The sequence below is a fragment of the Saccostrea echinata genome, unplaced genomic scaffold (genome assembly GCF_033153115.1).
Source record: "Saccostrea echinata isolate AGI-Se365-2 ecotype Australia unplaced genomic scaffold, CSIRO_AGI_Sech_v1 ptg000030l, whole genome shotgun sequence".
Taxonomy (NCBI): Eukaryota; Metazoa; Mollusca; class Bivalvia; order Ostreida; family Ostreidae; genus Saccostrea; species Saccostrea echinata.
The window spans coordinates 23,054,369-23,073,604 of NW_026889779.1; the positions used below are offsets into that span (position 1 = coordinate 23,054,369).

The 19,236-nt window shown below is 36.2% G+C and overlaps 1 protein-coding gene across 1 annotated transcript; it reads left to right on the plus strand.

The window, feature by feature from the left end:
* The first annotated feature begins 69 nt into the window (after positions 1-69).
* Positions 70-11,884, plus strand: LOC133196564 (cytochrome P450 4F2-like). Its single transcript, XM_061332433.1, has 12 exons — positions 70-238; positions 6,544-6,745; positions 6,982-7,109; positions 7,414-7,538; positions 7,675-7,737; positions 7,943-8,066; positions 8,176-8,308; positions 8,539-8,662; positions 8,787-8,982; positions 9,325-9,407; positions 11,472-11,537; positions 11,732-11,884. Exons 1-12 carry the CDS (start codon positions 89-91, stop codon positions 11,838-11,840), a joined length of 1,503 nt encoding a protein of 500 aa, XP_061188417.1. The 5' UTR covers positions 70-88; the 3' UTR covers positions 11,841-11,884.
* The last annotated feature ends 7,352 nt before the right edge of the window (positions 11,885-19,236 follow it).

Consider the following 19,236-nt stretch of genomic DNA (forward strand, 5'->3'; position numbering starts at 1 on the left):
CAGAATAAGCGTTTATTTGACCTAATCGATTGACAACTGACATTCTTTTAATTTTCTAGTTGATGGGAGGTAGGAGTTTGCCTGTATCATGATTACCGCCATTTTGATATCTCTCCTGGTTGTGTTCGGTTTGTCTTACCTGGTCATGTTCTACACACGTTATCGAAGAATCAAGAACTCCACAGACAGGATGACGCAGTTAGGACCCACTCACCCAGTTTGGGGACACCTGCACCTGGTAGGATGTAGACTGGCTTAATTGTTAATTTCATTGAGATCATGTTTTTCTTTATCATTAATTTTAATTATGTCAAAAGTGTAATATTTATGTAAAGCTGAAGATGATGATAAAATATTAACTCCATGTTCTTGTCTGTTTTCCGTACTCTGCGAATAACGCCGGAATGACGATGGTCATTTTCCGGCCCGAAGATGATTTTAAATATTGACGAGTTTGTTCTTTTGATCCACGTCATCGGTAGTGATACCCCTGATTTGATTATAATCCTCCATAAAACAGCTATCAAGAAAAGCTCTGCATTCACATTCATTATATGTTACATTCAGTGGTGTAGGTTGTATTTTTATTTAAGTGAGGGTAAACCAGCGAAGAGTTTTAGAACCTTTGGGGAAAGGGAGTTGATGGGGACAAAGCTCTCCTTTCATATTAGTTTATTCATAATACATGAGTACAACAACATATATACTTATATAATACAGTGGAACAAACAAGGAATGAGAATAAAGTCTAGCTAGAAGGAGAATGGACCAATCCATGCATTAACATTAGTTATAAATTTGGGGTGAACATGAGCGTGAAATTATAATCCCTGATAATCAGACACTTTTACAATTCTGAAACAAAATACCTATAAAATTGTCCTTAGCAGGTCTACCCTTAGGGAGACCAATGGTATTCGTTTCTGTCAAAAATTCTTCCAGATCACAGAGGTACAAAAGTACCTAAAACAGCTTTGGGCTTTCTGCTGCTGGACTGTCAAATCATCAGCCGGGTCCATCGATCTCCAGAGGTTTCATTCTCTGATCTAGAACAACGATAGCGGGGCAGCAGAAGGTGATCAGTCTTCTACAAGCAACGATTAAGCTTCCAGTATTGTGTTCTCTTCGTAGCCACAATCACCGTTCACGGTAGCTCAGTCGGTAGAGCGCTCGCTCCCTGATCGGGAGGTCGTGACTTCGAATCTCGGCCGCGACTGACCTAAGTCGATAAAAAAAAATGGGTAGCAACTGTTCCTTCGCCATGCACTCGGCACTTTGAAGTGAAAGTTGCGCGTCCTTCGGATGAGACCTTAAAAACCGAAGCCCCGTGTCACGGCAGGCGTTGGCACGATAAAGATCCCTCACTGCTCAATGGCCCTGAGTGCCGAGTAAAGGTCAAAATTTGAAGCCCTTCACCGGTATATGGTGACGTCTCTATATGAGTGAAAAATTCTCGAATGGGACGATAAACAGCATACAATCAATTAATCGTAGCCACAATCACCTCGATGTCCTCTCGGCCGCCACGGCCATGGCGCTGACTGCCTTCATCTCCTCCTATACTTAGTCTCAGTGCTGTCATCATCCTCCAGCTTGATTTTCCTGGACAAACTCTTGTCTCACTTCGACTGGGAAGTTCCACTTCTGTCATTCTTCTTGCCTTTAGTCATGCACCAGATCGTCACACTTTGTGAGTTTGCGTTAGTGGGCCTCCTGACATCGAGCCTCATGGTATTATTAGCCAACGGATTCTTCATATTCTCAGATTCTCAGATATGAGTAGGAGACCCGATTTATTTGTTGGGTGGTATCTATTATTGGTCAGAATATTAGTTTCCTTTCAGGGTCGACTTGCAGTTCCCAGTATCTTGCCATGTTCAATTTGCTCTGTAGAGGTCCAAATTGTCTGCTCCCCACCTCTGACGAGAGTGGTTTTCCAGAGTTTTTGTGGTTCTTCTACAACTCTGTCTGTAATGTACATTGTCTGGGCTAGTGTTCTGAGGATTTGTATATGCGTCCACCTATACCTTTCCTGGGTAAGGGAAACTTGGCAAAATGAGAATTTGGCTTTTGGCATGTTGGGCACAACGGGTCTCTGTCATTCTTCTGATCCTCAGATTTCTTAGTGTTGGCAAATACATCATACATAGCTCTTAGTAGGAACTTGATTTGGAAAAATGTGATTGATTGATTGTATATTGTTTTACGTCCAATTCGAGAATTCTTCACTCATATAGAGACGTGACCATATACCGACGAAGGGCTTCAAAGTTACACCTTTACTCGGAACTTAGGGCCATTGAGCAGTGAGAGATCTTTATCGAGCCAACGCCTGCCTATACCTTTGATGGCGTAACCTGACAGTCTTGCTGTAAAGTCTGATTAATGAAAAGCCGGTGGTATCCGACTCCGATTCATTGTTTTTATTTGTTAGTTGTTTAAAGTCCCTCTCGAGAATTTTTCACTCATGGAGACGCCACCTTTTGGCGGTGGAGGACTGCAAATATAAACCTTTACTCGGCACACAAGGTCATTGAGCAGTGAGGGATCTTTTTCGTGCCAGCACTGCGACACGGGACTTTGGTTTACACGGGCTCATCCGAAGGACCGGTCTCCGCGTCCCGCAGTGGGATTCGAACCCGCGACGATAGGATCAACTCTTTACACAGCGACTCTAGTGCAAACGTTCTATCCACTGCGACACGCGGGCAAACCGATTCCTTGTATACGGAAGCATGAGTGGCCAAATAAGCCTTGGTAGGAGTTGATGCTGAAAGATCACGTCTCAATTTTCCTGGGCAAGTCTATTTTGTCTTTATTAAGCAGTCCTTATTATCTCTTATTCTAAAAGTCTGCTGTTGTTGAAGTCCTTATTGGTATCGTCATTCCATTTGCCTAGACTTCTGATGGGGTTGTCAATGATCGATGGTATCTTCAGAGTGAATCTTGAGCTGGAGTATTCTTTCTTATGTAGTCCTTAAGGATTTTGGCGATCTTCTCTGGTATATGGAAGTGCCCAACTGCTGAATTTATCGGGGACTGTACCATTACCGTTAACCGGATTTAACCAGAAACATGCTTTTATTGTCTTTCGCTTCCTTTATTTGTAGTGATATGACACCATTGTTCTATCTAGGCATCGTATGAACCCCGATATACTCCCTTTATGCACTGATGTATCCACGTTATATCTGTTCTCTATTGTGTGGGACATCATCCCCCTCTCGCAAGCACTGCGAAGAAAATCCTGTCTTTTACATTGAGAAGTGATATAATGCTGAACTGTATAATCTCTTTAGAGATTTTCTCCTTTGGCACAAAGCATTCTTCTTCTATTTTTTAGTATATGTTGGTATGTGGCCTTTCCTTCAGTTGACCCTCATCATTCTCCATACTCATACTGATCATACTCATACTGATCTTGTGTTTCACACCGTTTGGTCCTGGCACTGATGCCACAAGTGCTTTCTTCACCACCTCTCTGATATCTTTCAATGTTGGTTCTTTGGTGTTTTAGAATTTCTGGGGTGGTATGACAGCTTCTATTCTGTCGTTCTTACCATATGGTTGGTCTCTGATCTTATCCGAGTATGTTCCTTCATGTATGCTTTTACCTTTTCTCTTCGTTTTTAAAGCTTCCCAGATCCTTTAAGAAAGCTCGAAACACTGCTCACTGAAGAGTTCTAATTACCTGGTAATTATATGCATTTAGAGTTTTCTGCCCTTTGATGAACAAAGGAATAAGTGGAAATATACAGTAAATGACACAATCTGAAACAGATAATTGTATTCCAAACAGTATATTACTAAGATAAAGTAATTAAAACATTTTTGCATGTATTTTCCTGATGTAAGTAAACAACAATGATTTCATTTCTCTTGTGCTTCATTGTATTTGAAAATTTGTCCCGGATCAATATGGCAGGTACCCTATGTTGAAAATGAACTAGATAAACTCAGTCTGTGCACCTTTAAATGATACAGTTTTCTCAAAGTGTTTAGAGCTTCCTTAATGCAAACTTGTATGGATTCCTGAGAAAGCCGATCTCTTTCTTTACTCCGTTTTTCTTTCGATTCTTGTTCCCAACTCTCTCTCTCTGCATTTCTTAGCTTTGTGAGTCTCTTCCAAAGGTCGTATAGAGTCGGTTCGGCCTTTTTCTCTTTTCGTCACTGTCTTCGAGTGCTCGGAGTTCCCTCTGAATGTTGCTATTTCCCTCTTCTTAACTTTCTACATATAATTGGATGGTTCAGTCTTCTCTCTTTTTGTTTCCCTTCCACCAAATCTGTACTCTGCCATGATAAATTCTTTTCATGTTTTTAGCTCACCTGAGCTGAAAGCTCAAGTGAGCTTTTCTGATCACATTTTTTCCGACTGTCAGTCTGTCCGTCTGTAAACTTTTCACATTTTCGACTTCCTCTCAAGAACCACTGGCCAATTTCAACCAAACTTGCCACAAAGCATCCTTGGGTGAAAGGGATTCAAATTTGTTCAAATGTAGTGCCACGCCCTCTTTCAAGGGGAGATAATTAAGAAATAGTGAAAATTTAGTGGTATTTTTAAAAATCTTCTTTACATAGTGTAAATTCACTCCTTTACATAGTGTAAATTCATTTTTTTTTTTCAAATCAAGACCCCCGGGGATAGGGTGGGGCCACAATTGGGGATGAAAATTTTACATAGGAATATATAGGAAAACATCTTCATCTTTACAAATCTTTTATCAAGAACAGCATATCCAAGTTTAGTCATATTGATAAGGAAGCATTCTCAGATAGTGTATTTGTTCAGATCAAGAACCCCGGGGGTAGGGTGGGACAACAATGGGGGATCAAAGTTTTACATAGTAATACATAGGAAAAATGTTTAAAAATCTTCTCAAGAACAGCAAAACCTTGATTGGTCATATTTATATGGAAGTTGGTTCAAAGCATGACCCCCAGCGGGTAGGATTGGGCCACAATGGGGGGGGGGGTTAAAATTTTACATGGGAATACATGAGAACAATCTTTAATAATCCTCTCCACAACAGCAAAGCCATGATTTGTCATATTTATAAAAAAAAAAAAAGCATCTTCAAGTAGTTTAGAAGTGTGTTTGTTCAAATTTTGACCCATGGGAGGGGCTACAATTTACAATCAAAGTATTACATAAGAATACATAGGAAATTATTTAAAAATCTCCTCAAGAAGCAAAGCCATGATTGCTCATATTTTTATGGAAGTATCATTAGGTATTGTAGATTCAATTTTTTTAAAATCATGACCCTTGCGGGTAGGCGGAGTCCACAACAGGGGATCAACGTCAAACAAAGAAATAAATAAAAAATTTCTTCTCAAGAACAGCAAAGCCATTATTATTCATAATAATTCAGAAGCATACTCAGGTGGTGTAGATTCAAATTCAAATCATGTCCCTGGGGGTTAGGCAAGGCCTCAATAGAAGATCAAATGTCGGGACCACTTTTATATTTAAACTTTTCAAAGCTGAACTGCTTTCTGCTTTTTTCTAGCCAAAGTGCGCAGGTGACCGATGTGGCCCATGGGTCTCTTGTTCAATATCTTTTCAAAGTTTCTTTAAGTTTTATTTCAAGAAGCCTGCCCATATCCCCGTCGAACTTCTCCCATTCACTGGCAACCTAATTTTCACATTAATTCAAACCGTCTGAAAGATTTTCTTGAGTAACCTTAGATCCTTTTCGAGATTCCCTACAGTCTCCCTGTTTGAAACAGATGGTTGAATGTTTTCAGTTCTGGTCTTCACGGTAGCCATTCTCCGGCTAACCAGCTGATATAGTGTGTTTCTCCTGTCTCTTATCAGTTTCCTTTGGTGGATCTTGAGTTTCCTGAGGGCCATTAAGCCCTGAGGAATCTTTAGCGTTCTTTAACACCTGTCGTGACACGCCTCCGTTTATAAGGTGTCATTCGAAAAACCTGCAACTTTCATTTCAAAGTGCTGGATGCTTGGTGAAGGAACAGTTGCTACCTGTTTTATACCGACCAAGCTTTGTTGCGTGGTCGGGGCTCGCACCCACGACCTTCTGATCACCAAGCAGGTGCTCTACCGAATGAGCTACCCTGACGATATGGACATATCTATAAAGAGATTTTAATACAGGTTATCTTGAAATAAGTAAAATGTGCAAAGTCAGTTGAAGGCAACGATGGGACCATGTCAAGCTGCCAGTTCTTTTTTAATTAAGTTGTTTGCCTTGGTTGCTTAGGTAATTCCACTTCATCGGAATTGTTCGACTCATGAAACGAAATTGAGAAGCCCTTAAAGAAACTATAAACCATGGTGATTTATCAAGAACTCTGAAAAACGTACGTTTGAGTTGAAATATTTATTAGTTAGGTAATTGCTGTTATAGAAGCTTCACCCTGATATTATTCTTTGACAACGTACGTTTGAGTTGAAATATTTATTAGTTAGGTAATTGCTGTAATAGAAGCTTCAGCCTGATATCATTCTTTGACAACAATTTTTGACAAATATATATTCATTGATGGATTTTTTGCCACTTAAATTTCACAATACCCATTCAGTTTCAGAACATGGCGGAATATTGTTCTCGCGTGTCTGAAGTTATGGAGAAAACTCGGGCGAAGATTGTTTGTAGTTGGATTATGTTTATAGTACCTTTGATAAGCACTTGTCACCCTGACACAGCTAAAGTAGTCATAAAGGAGACAAATGCTAAACCCAAACATGACGTCGTGGGCTACAGACTGGTGGAACCATGGTTAGGTATAGATTCAAAATGCGATTCTTTGATTTTATTACAGTAGAGGTTTTTACTTCCTATTTTCTATTAATATGTAATTGTAAAGAATAGGGATTTCTGTAAAATATGATTATTAATTTGTCTGTCTTTTTTAAGTTATTTTAATACCCAGTAGATTTGACAATGTACAGAATTGTACACTACAAATCTTCGACTTTCGTATCAAAGTTTAGAATTGGAAATTGTCTTTTCAATATAGGCGACGGTTTGCTTCTGTCAGACGGAGAGAAATGGGAAAGAAACAGACGACTTCTGACTCCAGCTTTCCACTTTGACATCCTCCGACCTTATGTCGACATCTATAACGAAGTGGCTGATATATTTCTGGTAATTATTTTATTCATTTGTTATTCTCCGATCATAAATCGAAACTTACAGTCAAGTAGCAAACCAATATACACGTACAGTTTTTTTTGTGATTAATAATTTAACCTATTGATTTTCTTTGAAAGTTCCATGGACATTTATAACCAAATGACATTATCGGTGACCGGTTTCCACACTTAATATACATATAGCTCTCCGACAATTACCTAGATATATACAACTAAGTGGCTAACAGTTGTATCTTCGAATATATTCTTTCTTCTCCAATAGTTGACAGAGTTTTGTATTTGGTTTAATCTTAAAGGGAAAACTTCAGATGTTCTGCGATGCCAAGGAGAGTGTGGAAGTTTATAGTCTAGTCACTTTGGCGGCTCTAGACACCATGTTGCGATGTTCCCTCTCGTACGAAGGTCACGTGCAGGAGAAAGGGTAAGTTCCCAAATGTGTCGGTAACAAATATGTGTGTCTCAAAACTTGTTTTTCATTTCTGTCATATCAAAAATTGAAGCAAAATTACCACATAACAATAATTTATTCAATAAAATATTTTTTTTGTTTTCGATAGAACGAATCATCCATACGCAGAAGCAGTGAGAAACCTGGCAAAACTGACAGTAAGCCGATCACTGTAAGTAGCATTGACTACCTAAGACAAATTTTGTAATTCATTTAAAAGAGTCATTGTACAAATTGAGCGAAAAATACAAGTCTTGAATTTTACTTCCTGAACAATCATCATGATTGAAATTAAAGATTTTAACAGTTTCATTGACCGTTATTTGTTCTTTTTGAAGTATTTATTAAATTTTATTTGAGGTTTCTGTCTATTTTAGGAAACCCTGGCTGTATTTTGATTTTATATATAAACTATCCACTGAAGGAAAGGAGTTCTATAAACTAATAGACTTTGTTCACCAGTTTGCAGATGACATTATACAATCAAGGAGAAAGGCACTGGTAAGCAGAGAAGACTGATGCCAGTTTATCCACTTAGAATTCAAGTATAATTTAAAATAAGCGTGGACAGACCATTCAAATATAATTATATAGAATGAAATTATTACAGGCTGATGATCCTGGTCAGTTACAAAAAAGAAGACGTGACTTCCTGGACATACTTATCACAGCAAAAGATGACCAAGGCGAAGGATTATCTGATCTTGATATTCGTGCAGAAGTGGACACATTTCTTTTTGAAGGTCAGATAATTCTTTTTTTTAATTGTTTTTAGAACACATCTATTACAAAGGATGAATGAACCTTTCTTTACCAAACAAATTTTCTCTGTGTTTTCTGTCTGCTCTGTTATCTGTTTCTGCTGCCGTGACTTCTTTACATTTTGACGTATTTCTTTATAACTCCTTGACCAGTTTTATCCAACCTTATCACAAATCTGTAGTTTCTGAATTAAGTAGATCGTTTTCTTCAGGACATGACACCACCTCTTCTTCCATAAGCTGGGCTATATACAGTCTCGCAAAACATCCAAAGGAACAGGAAACTCTTTACAAAGAGGTGATAGAAGTCTTAAATGGGCGAGACAAACTGCAGTGGTATTGATCTTATACATGTATCTAGAGACAAGTAAAGACTTGAAATTTAGCTTCACTTATATTCACAAGCAAGGCACCAAAAATGCCAATTGATCTCTTGATTATTTCTCATTTCACTTCATAGGGACGACCTCCCTTCACTGAAATACATGTCGATGTTCCTGAAAGAAGTGATGAGGATGCATACTCCCGTCCCCTTCATCGGTCGAGTCACAGCCAAACCACTCACACTAGACGGCATTACAATTCCCGCCAAAACAAAAATTGATATCATTCTTCATGCCATAAATCACCATCCAGATCTTTGGTCTGATCCACAGGTTTACATGTCAAGATGTGGATACAGTACAATTTTAATAATTAAGATTTTTATTTGGAAGCTTAATGCTTAAGTATAATATTTTTTCCCGTATTCTCTTTTATATTTTAAAACTGACGGTTGAACATATGTTCAACTTTTTTCGTTCAGTATGAAATTTTGTTGTGTAATAATCAGGAAAAATGAAAATACACCTTTAAAACTATGGCCACCTAATACACAGAAATATTTGTTCATATGTTTTATTAGTTCCTAATGTAGGGAAATTCGAAGCAATAAGTGCTTAAATTTGTCAAATAGATCGACAGATATGTGGCACATAATTTTTTTAATTGGGTTACAGGAGTTCCGACCTCGTAGATTTGACGAGGAGAAAAGACAAGACCGAGATCCGTATAGTTACATACCTTTCTCTGCTGGCTCAAGGTGAGACTAAATTTATTATACATGTATTTAAATTGCAAAATGAAAAAAAAATTACAATCATTATCTTTAAATGTTAGAGGCCTGAGTTCGATTCTTGTTTGCCACGACGGGGCAAGCCTAAGACAAAAACATAGGGCGTGATATTGACCACCTTAAACAAAATCCTTATAAGTGTTCTTGTTATTCCTCTTTTTTTCAACTATAATGCAGCTGGGCACGTCATTACTGATGATGAAAGTATAGTTTAAAATGGCGACCTACATAATGTAAAAGTTATAATTTCAAAAGATCCTAAATTCAGGGAGTCCAGATCTTTCAAATAGCGACATAACTTCATTTCTGTTGTGAATTCCGTCAAGGAGTATGCTAGAATGGGCTAAATAAGAAGGGGAAAGTCTTGACCTTTGTCAGAAATGGATTAAACGTATTAGATATATATATTAAAAAATCGCAAATTATAGGTCAAAATGCGAACTATATCTATCCTTCCCGTTTTCAGTAGACCGGAAGTGATAAAAGAATTGGAAAGACTACATGAAAATATGTTTTGGTTTGTAAGGCTAATTATTACAACTGCATTTAAGAAGAACTTAGATTTAATGCCACTTCAAGTAATCAAAGCTATATTCACAGCTCCCTTTCAAAGGATGAAATTATTCAAAATCACCTTTCAAGTTTTAAAAACATTTAGCATTCCAGTCAATGAAATTGGATTTATTGGATTCCAAAACTTCATAAAAACCATTAAAACAAAGATATATTGCAGGGTCCAGTTGAGTAAATGTTCAACCAATCCCCTATCCTTACTCCTCACCAGCATATGAACTGCTGTGAAGGAGAAATTTCTGTCGCATTGTGCTACAACGTTTTCAAGAAGTAGTGTAAATCAAATGTGGATTCTAAACAAAAACTCTGAAGAATTTTTGGAAAATTTAAAATCTCTAAATTTTTCAAATATCAAAATCATCAAAACATATGGCTTTTCAACGCTTTATACAACTATTCCTTACGATAAACTAAAGAGCAGGCTCTTTGATATCATAGACAACTGCTTCCTCAATCATTATGAAACTCGTAAATTTTCATATCTTGTGATTAGTCATCTACAGAATTATTTTGTTCAAAATCTTTCTGATTCTATATACAAGTACTCTGAAGTTGATATTAAAAAGATGGTGGAGTTCCTCATTGAAGTATCTATGTAGTTTTTAGAGATCAGATCTTCCATCAGCTTGTTGGAAATCCGATACATTGTGGTCCTTTGAAGCAGAGTGTATTGAAAAATTTCTTCATGAGAAGAAGAAAACTTTTGCTGTGGCCTTCAACATTTTGATATATCGACGACGTTTTCTCAGTTAACCATAGTTAGTTTGATTCATATGTCAAATCGATATGCTAGTTCTCCATTAAACTCGAAATAAAAGACACCACATAGTCTGCCACATATGTTTTTATCTGGATTTTTTTACCAACTAATGACGATGATAACCAACTAATAACAACTGTATGACAAACGGAACGACTTCAGCTTTTCCATCATCAACTTCCCATATTTATGTATCAATATTCCAACATCACCTACTTCTCCAAACTGATACGATGGGTAAGAGCATGATCTGAATACGGTCAGTTTTTAAACCGAAGCAAACTACTGATAAATCAGTTGTTAAGATGTTACTCGGATTTCAACATCCCCGTTTAAAGTCAGCTTTTTGCAAATTATACTTTTATCTCAATCTCTGGGCGAACAAAATTGAGATGCCTATGCAAGTCGCTCAGATGACGAATTGCTTTTCATTTCGTCATTCTTGTAAACTTCAAATATGTTTGTAAATATCAAATGTTTGAATTCAAAATTTTTGTAATCATGTTCTTGGTGGCAGGTCATGGTCACACTTGAAATATTACATCCCACTAGACTTTTTTCCAAGGAAAAATAATCCATATTTTAGAATAATTTGTTTCAGATACCATGCGCCTCATATACTTTTTCCCAAAAATTTATACGTTTGCCAAAATATGTTCTATATGCTTTTATTTCATTGTATATTGTTCTAAAAATAGGAACTGCATTGGACAGAATTTTGCAGTCAGTGAGGAGAAAGTCATGATCGCATCACTTATAAAACGGTATTTGGTTCTCTGAAGTATGAAACAAGGGATAATAAGTATTCAGTAATTTTTAATAGACTGTTTACAATAACTTTTAACTTCTTGATATAGTTATGTCTTCTTGATATAGTTACTAGGGTTTGACTTCTTGATATGGTTATGTCTTCTTGATATAGTTAATTTTCCTTATCGTTTTATACTTTTTTTTTCAGATTTAAAGTCAGCCTCGTAGAAGGTCATGTATACGAACACTATCCACAATTTGTTATGACCGCAAAATACGGAATTAAAATTAACTTAGAGGAAAGAAGGGAACATTAATCTACTATAGACAATAATGCTATGTTTTTTCTACACCGCAAATTCTGTATTATTTGTTATTGACTGTGCTTGTTGATGTAAATTATTTTGCAATTTAAATAATATATATTAAATTATTTATATATGTGTATAAACATGGCGTATCTTTGTAAACTTGCCCTTTCTATAGCTAGATTACAATGTTGTGAAGTACGAATATATTTAAATACATGTATACAGGTATACGTTTCACCTGTCATATTGTAATATTTGATTTTAGCTGACGAAAGTAAATAGAGGATATTCAGTGTTTTTAGCTCACTTGAGCCGAAGGCTCAAGTGAGCTTTTCTGATCAAAATTTGTCCGTTGTCTGTCGTTGGCGTTGTCGTCGTTGTAAACTTTTCACAATTTCATCTTCCTCTCCAGAACCACTGGGTCAATTTCAACCAAACTTGCCACAAAGCATCCATGGATGAAGGGGATTCAAGTTTGTTCAAATGAAGGGCCATGCCCTCTTTCAAGGGGAGATAATAGAGAATTGGTGAAAAATTAATAGTATCTTTTAAAAATCTTCTTCTCAAGAACCACAGGGCCAGGAAAGATGAAACTCATGTAGAAGCATCCTCAGGTAGTGTAGATTCAACTTTGTTCAAATCAAATGACCCCCGGGGGTAGGGCGGGGCCACAATGGAGGATCAAAGTTTTACATAGAAATATATAGGAAAAACCTTTAAAAATCTTCTTCTCAAGAACAGCAAAGCCATGATGAGTCATTTATATGGAAGCATCCTCAGGTAGTGTAGATTCAAGTTTGTTCAAATCATGACCCCCAGGAGTAGGGCGGGGCCACAATGGAGGATCAAAGACTTAAATAGAAATATATAGAAAAATTTCTTCTTCTGAAGAACTGCAAAGCCATGATAAGTCATTTTGATATGGAAGTATCCTCACGTATAGTGTAAATTCAATTTTGTTCAAATGATGACCCCCGGGGGTAGGGTGGGGCCCAATGGGGGATTGAAAATTTTACATAGGAACATATAGGAAAATATCTTCTTCTCAAGAACTTAAAATCATGTTTAGTCATTTTGATATGGAAGCATCCTCAGGTAGTGTAAATTCAATTTTGTTCAAATGATGACCCCCGGGGCAGTGGCGGATCCAGGAATTTTGTAACGGGGCAGGAGTAGAGGCAGTGGGTCTGGGGGCTGCATTGAAGCCCCCAGTGGGTCTAGAGCAAGGCCTTGGTGGGGGTCTGGGAAGCTGACAAATTCTTACAAAGAAGAGATGTTTTTCCTTGATTTTAGGATAATGGACATATAAGTTCTACATAAAAAAAAATTCAAACGAGGGTGCACGCCCGGTGCGCTGGCCCTGGATCCATCTTTGTGGGGGTAGGGTGGGGCCCAATGGGGGATCGAAAGTAGTTTTACATAAGAACATATAGAATAAAAATGTCAAATGATGACCCCTGGGATAGGGATCAAATTTTTACAAAGGAACATATGGGAAATTTTTTTTTAAACCTTATCAAGTACAACAAAGCCATTTGTTAAATTGACATGGAAGGTAGTTTAAAATTCAAACCCCTCCCCCCCCCCCCCCAATTAATCTTTACTGAAGTGATTTGTGCTTTTGCCTAGCCAATGTGCTCAGGTGAGCGATGTGGCCCATGGGCCTCTTGTTGGATATGGAATTTATTTCATGAGTGGGACAGTATTTTTGATAATTTCTCGAGTGCGAAGCACGAGTGAAAATATTTTTAAAAAAATCCAAAAGAGTGAAATAAATTCCATATCCAACTACAAACCATTCATTTTTAGCTCACCTAAGCTGAAAGCTCAAGTGAGCTTTTCTGATCACCCGTTGTCCGTCGTCCGTCCGTCTGTCCGTCCGTCCGTCTGTAAACTTTTCACATTTTCAACTTCTTCTCAAGAACCACTGGGCCAATTTTAACCAAACTTGGTAAAAGTATCCCTGGGTGAAGAGGAGTTTAAATTGTAAAAATAAAGGGCCAAGTCCTCTTACAAGGGGAGATAATCAAGAAAAGACAAAAATAGGGTGGGGTCATTAATAAATCTTCTTCTCAAGAACAACTGGGCCAGAAAAGCTTAAACTTATATGGAAGCATCCTGGGATAGTGTAGATTCTAAACTCTTCAAATCATGACCCCCGGGGGTAGGGCGGGGTCACAATAGGGAATCCAAGTTTTACATTGAAATATATAGGAAAAATCTTTAAAAATCTTCTTCTCAAGAACCACTAGGCCAGAAAAGCTGGAAGCATCCTGGGATAGTGTCGATTCTAAATTGTTAAAATCATGACCCCCGGGTGTAGGGCGGGGCCACAATAGGGAATCCAAGTTTTACATTGAAACATATAGGAAAAACCTTTAAAAATCTTTTTCTCAAGAACCACTAGGCCAGGAAAACAGAAACTTACGTGGAAGCATCTTCGGGTAGTGTAGATTCCAAATTGTTCAAATCATGACCCCCCGGGGTAGGGCGGGGCCACAATAGGTATTACAAGGGGGGATCTGGTAAAGAACAGCATGGCAAAAGTTACTCAGGTGAGCGATGTGGCCCATGGACCTCTTGTTCTGTTTATTACATTTTCTTTGATTTTCCCTTTGCCTCTGTTTTTTTTTCTTAACACAATGTCATAGGCTGTGATGTCAAAGCTGAGCAATTGTGAGATTTAAAACATTTTTACATGGATTTTAGCAACCTATTTGGGAAGAAATTGGCAGTTTTAGTCTCTATCAACTTACTATCTCTCTCTTATGACAAGCCAGAAATTATTTTTTACTTACATTGATATTCTTTCACACTGTGAGATAATATCACTTTTATTCAATAAATAAATCACAGTATTTCACACTTGAAAATATAACAAATACAAAAATTACTTGACACTCCGAAACCGTAAAAAAAATTCAAAAGATAATGATTAATTCATTCAAGTCACACCCATAAATATGGGAACAAGGGAAACAGTCTTATGCAAGCTTTAGAGCATTGGTTTAAAGCTTAACTTTTTCAATTAAAATTTTTTTCAAATAAGAGGGAATATAGATATACTTTCTCCCTTAGCTCCCCCAATACTAACAGTAAAATTGCTCAAGTAAATAATATTTAGTGCTTATCATGTCCTTTCATGGTGCAATTGTGCAGTCAGAGTGATCTGCCTTTAGTTGTATAATAACCATAACAGAAATCTACCCCTGCATTATAGAAAAAAAGATAGTGTCCATGTTTTTCTATGGGAAACCCCAAATATGTATGTCACCAAAATGTAAAATAGGAAATTTACAATGGCACTATGCAAAAAAGAATCTGGAAAAATCGCATCAATTTTTTATTCCAAATATGTGTCTTATCAAAATGTGAAATAGGAGATGCACCATGACAATATGTAATAAAGATTCTGCGAAAGTTTCATTAAATTTTTTCAGTGGTATAGGAGGAGTTGCAGGTAAGAGGTGGTTACCCCAAATATTATAGAAAGAAAGACATTGTCCATGTTTTGCCATGGGAAACCTCAAAATATCTGATAAAAAAAAACGGTAGTATATGAGGAGTTGCGGATAAGGGAGGGGTACCCCTAAGCTTAAGGGACGGACGAATACCCTATCACTATATTCCCCCGCTTTTCAAGCAGGGGAATATAATTAAGTAGCTGGATACTGTATTTGCATGTGAAGATCAATGCATTTGATTATGCAAAACAATTGAATTAAAATCTCAAATAGTTAATGTCAAGTTCTGAAAAAAATGCGCGTTCATAATAAATTAATTTGCTGAATTGATGCACGCAATAGTTTAATTATTGTTCTCTTCAAATGAATAAATGATATAAACAATTAAATAGAGGTGCACAACGCGCATCAATTCAATGAATGCGCATGAAAATTTATTGCTCTCTTCAATTGAGTCTATGATATTATTAATTCAATTTGTGCGCGCCAACAATTCTTTTAGAGAGAGCAACTATTTAAATAGTGATATCTTCAATTCAGCATATTTTTGATTTATGATCTCTTTAACGAGGTTCGCTCCTGAGCCTTTGAGCAGGTTTTTGTCTTAACCTATATTTCAAAAATTATGCATAATGTTTTAGTTCTTACAATAAATTTGGATTCTACAATACCAATTAAAATATATTCAGTTAAAACTGCATGATTAAATTCCGTATCAAAAGCATTAAGTAAAGAACTATATTTTGTGGCGGAAGGGTTTTTAGAAGTTCTCTTTCGAAGTATTTAAAGTGTGTTAAGTTTGGATTCCTATTTTTCCATGCAGCCTGCACACAGAGTTATTCTGTGCCGTGGACTGTTTTATGCTGTTCCTAAATTATCTATCAAATACACTATCATGGATTCTATCATCATCTTTGATAAAGATAGCAAATATATTGTGAAAATCCAGAAAAATATCCCTAATTTAAAATCAGCAATATTTTAGTAATATCTAAAAATTAACATCACAGACCCCACTTTTAATTTTCTTTTCTGAATATATAAGATACTTTTAGCCATTCTTCTTAAATTCAGTAAAACGTCATTACTTTCAAATGATATTGCTTGTTAAATTTTTCATGCCAGAAAAATAACTTTTTTTAGTGCAAAAAGGTCAAATAATTGAAAATGTGAAGTAATTTGAAAAATTGTTGTTGTCACGAATTTTAATGTGTCTATTCGAGATGAAATAAAACTGTTTTTGTTCCCATAATTTATCTCAATAAAAAAATACTGGAGGAAAAACTTTTAAAAATGATTTATGTGTAAGACGTATTTACAATGCAAAAAGGTCAAACTAAAAGCTCTGTAGCGCCAAGAGAAGCGCATTGACCCCATTTTCCTGTTTTGATTTTTAATTAAGCTATGTGTGTAGATTCTAAAAATATACTTGATAAAAAATTCTCATTACTTTTGATGGCAGGATCCAACCTCCTTAATTGCACTATTTCTCTCTTGAAAAGAATTCAACATATCTATGATTTATGATTTCTTTAATTGAACTATTGCTCTCTTTAAAAGAATTGATGAACGCATTAATTCCTCTAAGAATATACTGTGAAAGTACTAATTTTTGGGTGAGGGGTAAATTTTCTTGTATGAAGACACCCAGTGACTCATGTCCTCCAGGAAATATTCAAATATATATAACAACTCAACATTTCTTCAACCACAAAATCAAATCCCAAATGAACCAAAATTTGTACTCACATTTTGTATTCAATCAAGAAGAATTTGTTCAAAATCTTTAACGTGAAAAGAAGAAAACACTTGTTGTGGCCTTCAACTCGACATTTGGATATATCGACGACGTATTGTCAATTAACAATGATTATTTTCATTCTGACTTATGTCGATACGATATATCCCGGTGAGCTTGAGATAAAAGATACCACATCTGCTTCATATTTGGATATTTTATTAGAAAAAGACGTTAATGGTAATCTAACAACAACGCTTTATAATAAACGTGATGACTTTAACTTTTGAATCGTCAACTTCCCTTATACTTATGCAGCAATATACCCTTATCACTTGCATACGAGGTTTATATTTCTCAGTTGATTCGATACGCCAGAGCATGCTCTACGTATGAACAATTTCTAAAACGAGGTAAGTTATTTACAAACAAGTTGATGAAACAAGAATATCAGCAGTCTCGTTTAAAATCATCATTTCGTAAGTTCTTTGGTCGAATTAATGACCTTGTCAGCAAATACAATCTTTCATTAAGTCAAATGCTGACTGATTTTTTTCATACTAATTCTTAGGCCATTATTTACACACTGAATTGTTGACGGATTTTCCGTTAGTTCCCGATCATGACAAGGAACACACGGCGGGTGTGACCGGTTGGCAGGGGATGCTCACTCCTCCATGGCACCTGTTCCCACCTGATGTCTTAGAGGTCCGTGTTTGCTCTGCTCTTATTTTGTCATGTTTAATGGACTTTTGAGCTCGAATACTGTTCGTTATCTCCACATATTTCATCACAGAAAAGTTGACCCATTGCAAATTAACAATTTTCTGTTACTGAAGTTAGACGTATTGTGAAACTACATATCTAAAAGATACTACATCTGAGACAGCTGTTTCATATTTGGATATTTTACTAGAGAAATATTTAAATGGTAAACTAACAACAAAGCTTTATGATAAACGTGATGACTTTAATTTTTCAATCGTCAACTTCCTTTAATATGAAGCAAATACCTTTATCTCCTCCATATGGAGGTTTTGTATCTCAGTTGATTCGATACGCAAGAGCATCGTATGAATAATTTCTAAAACGAGGCAAGTTATTGACAAACAAGTTGATGAAACACCGACATCAACAATCTCGTTTGAAGTCATCATTTCGCAAGTTTAATGGTCGATAAAATGACCTTGTCAGCAAATACATTCTATCATTAAATCAAAGGCTGACTGACATTTTTCATACTAATTGTTAGGCCATTATTTACACACTGAATTTTCTACGGATTTAATCAGGTAGACAAATTTATTAGTATAAAACAATAAAATTAAACAGCGTAAACAATAAATCAATATGTCGTTCTGGGGTCTTACGCCACTTCCAGAAGTAAACAAACATTGATGCAACAAGGTCAAACGTTTGCGCACAGAAGCTGTATAACATATCACGTGCTACCTGCGCTAGTGAAAGCCTTGTAACACAACCTCTATTTATAGAATATGATGCAGACAGGGGGACCTGATGAAATTTAAATATGTAAATTAAAGAACATGGAAGAAAATACATTACCATTAATGTTTATTTGTTTAGAAAATACCTCAGTTTACTCTGATTTTGTGTTTGTGTTGTCTTATCAGTGTATGCACTATATTTCTTAGCGTAAATTCCATTTGGGTGTGAAACAGTAGCACTTTTGTTTGAACACCGTGACAAAAGCCGGATATTGCTCTACTAGCAATGAGCCCGACTAAAAAAGTCGATTGACAAAGGAGCAAAGTCAGTGCCCATCATTATTGCAACAAGTAATTGGAAGACCTCCAAAGACTATAGATGGATATTGTAAATGAGGAACACAATAAACTTCAGAGTACTTGTGAATGATTTTTAAGAAAGTTATTTTATAGATGACATATCACAAGAAAGAAAAATTTTGATTTTTTTTTTTAATTGAAAAGCAGTGTTTGATGTCAAAAAGCCTTTAATTTATTATGAAGTCAAACGATTTGATCAGTGTTATTGATTTTGGTGGGAAAAAAGTAAATTTTTTTAATTCAAAAATTTATTTGGAGTTTTTAAGAATCTACACTTGATTTATACACCACTTCTTGAATATGTTGTAGCACTGCACGTCTGAAGTAATTAATGTTTTTGTGAGAGCTTGGTTGATATGGAGCTCCTTAGTTGGAATTAATCAAATTTGCGC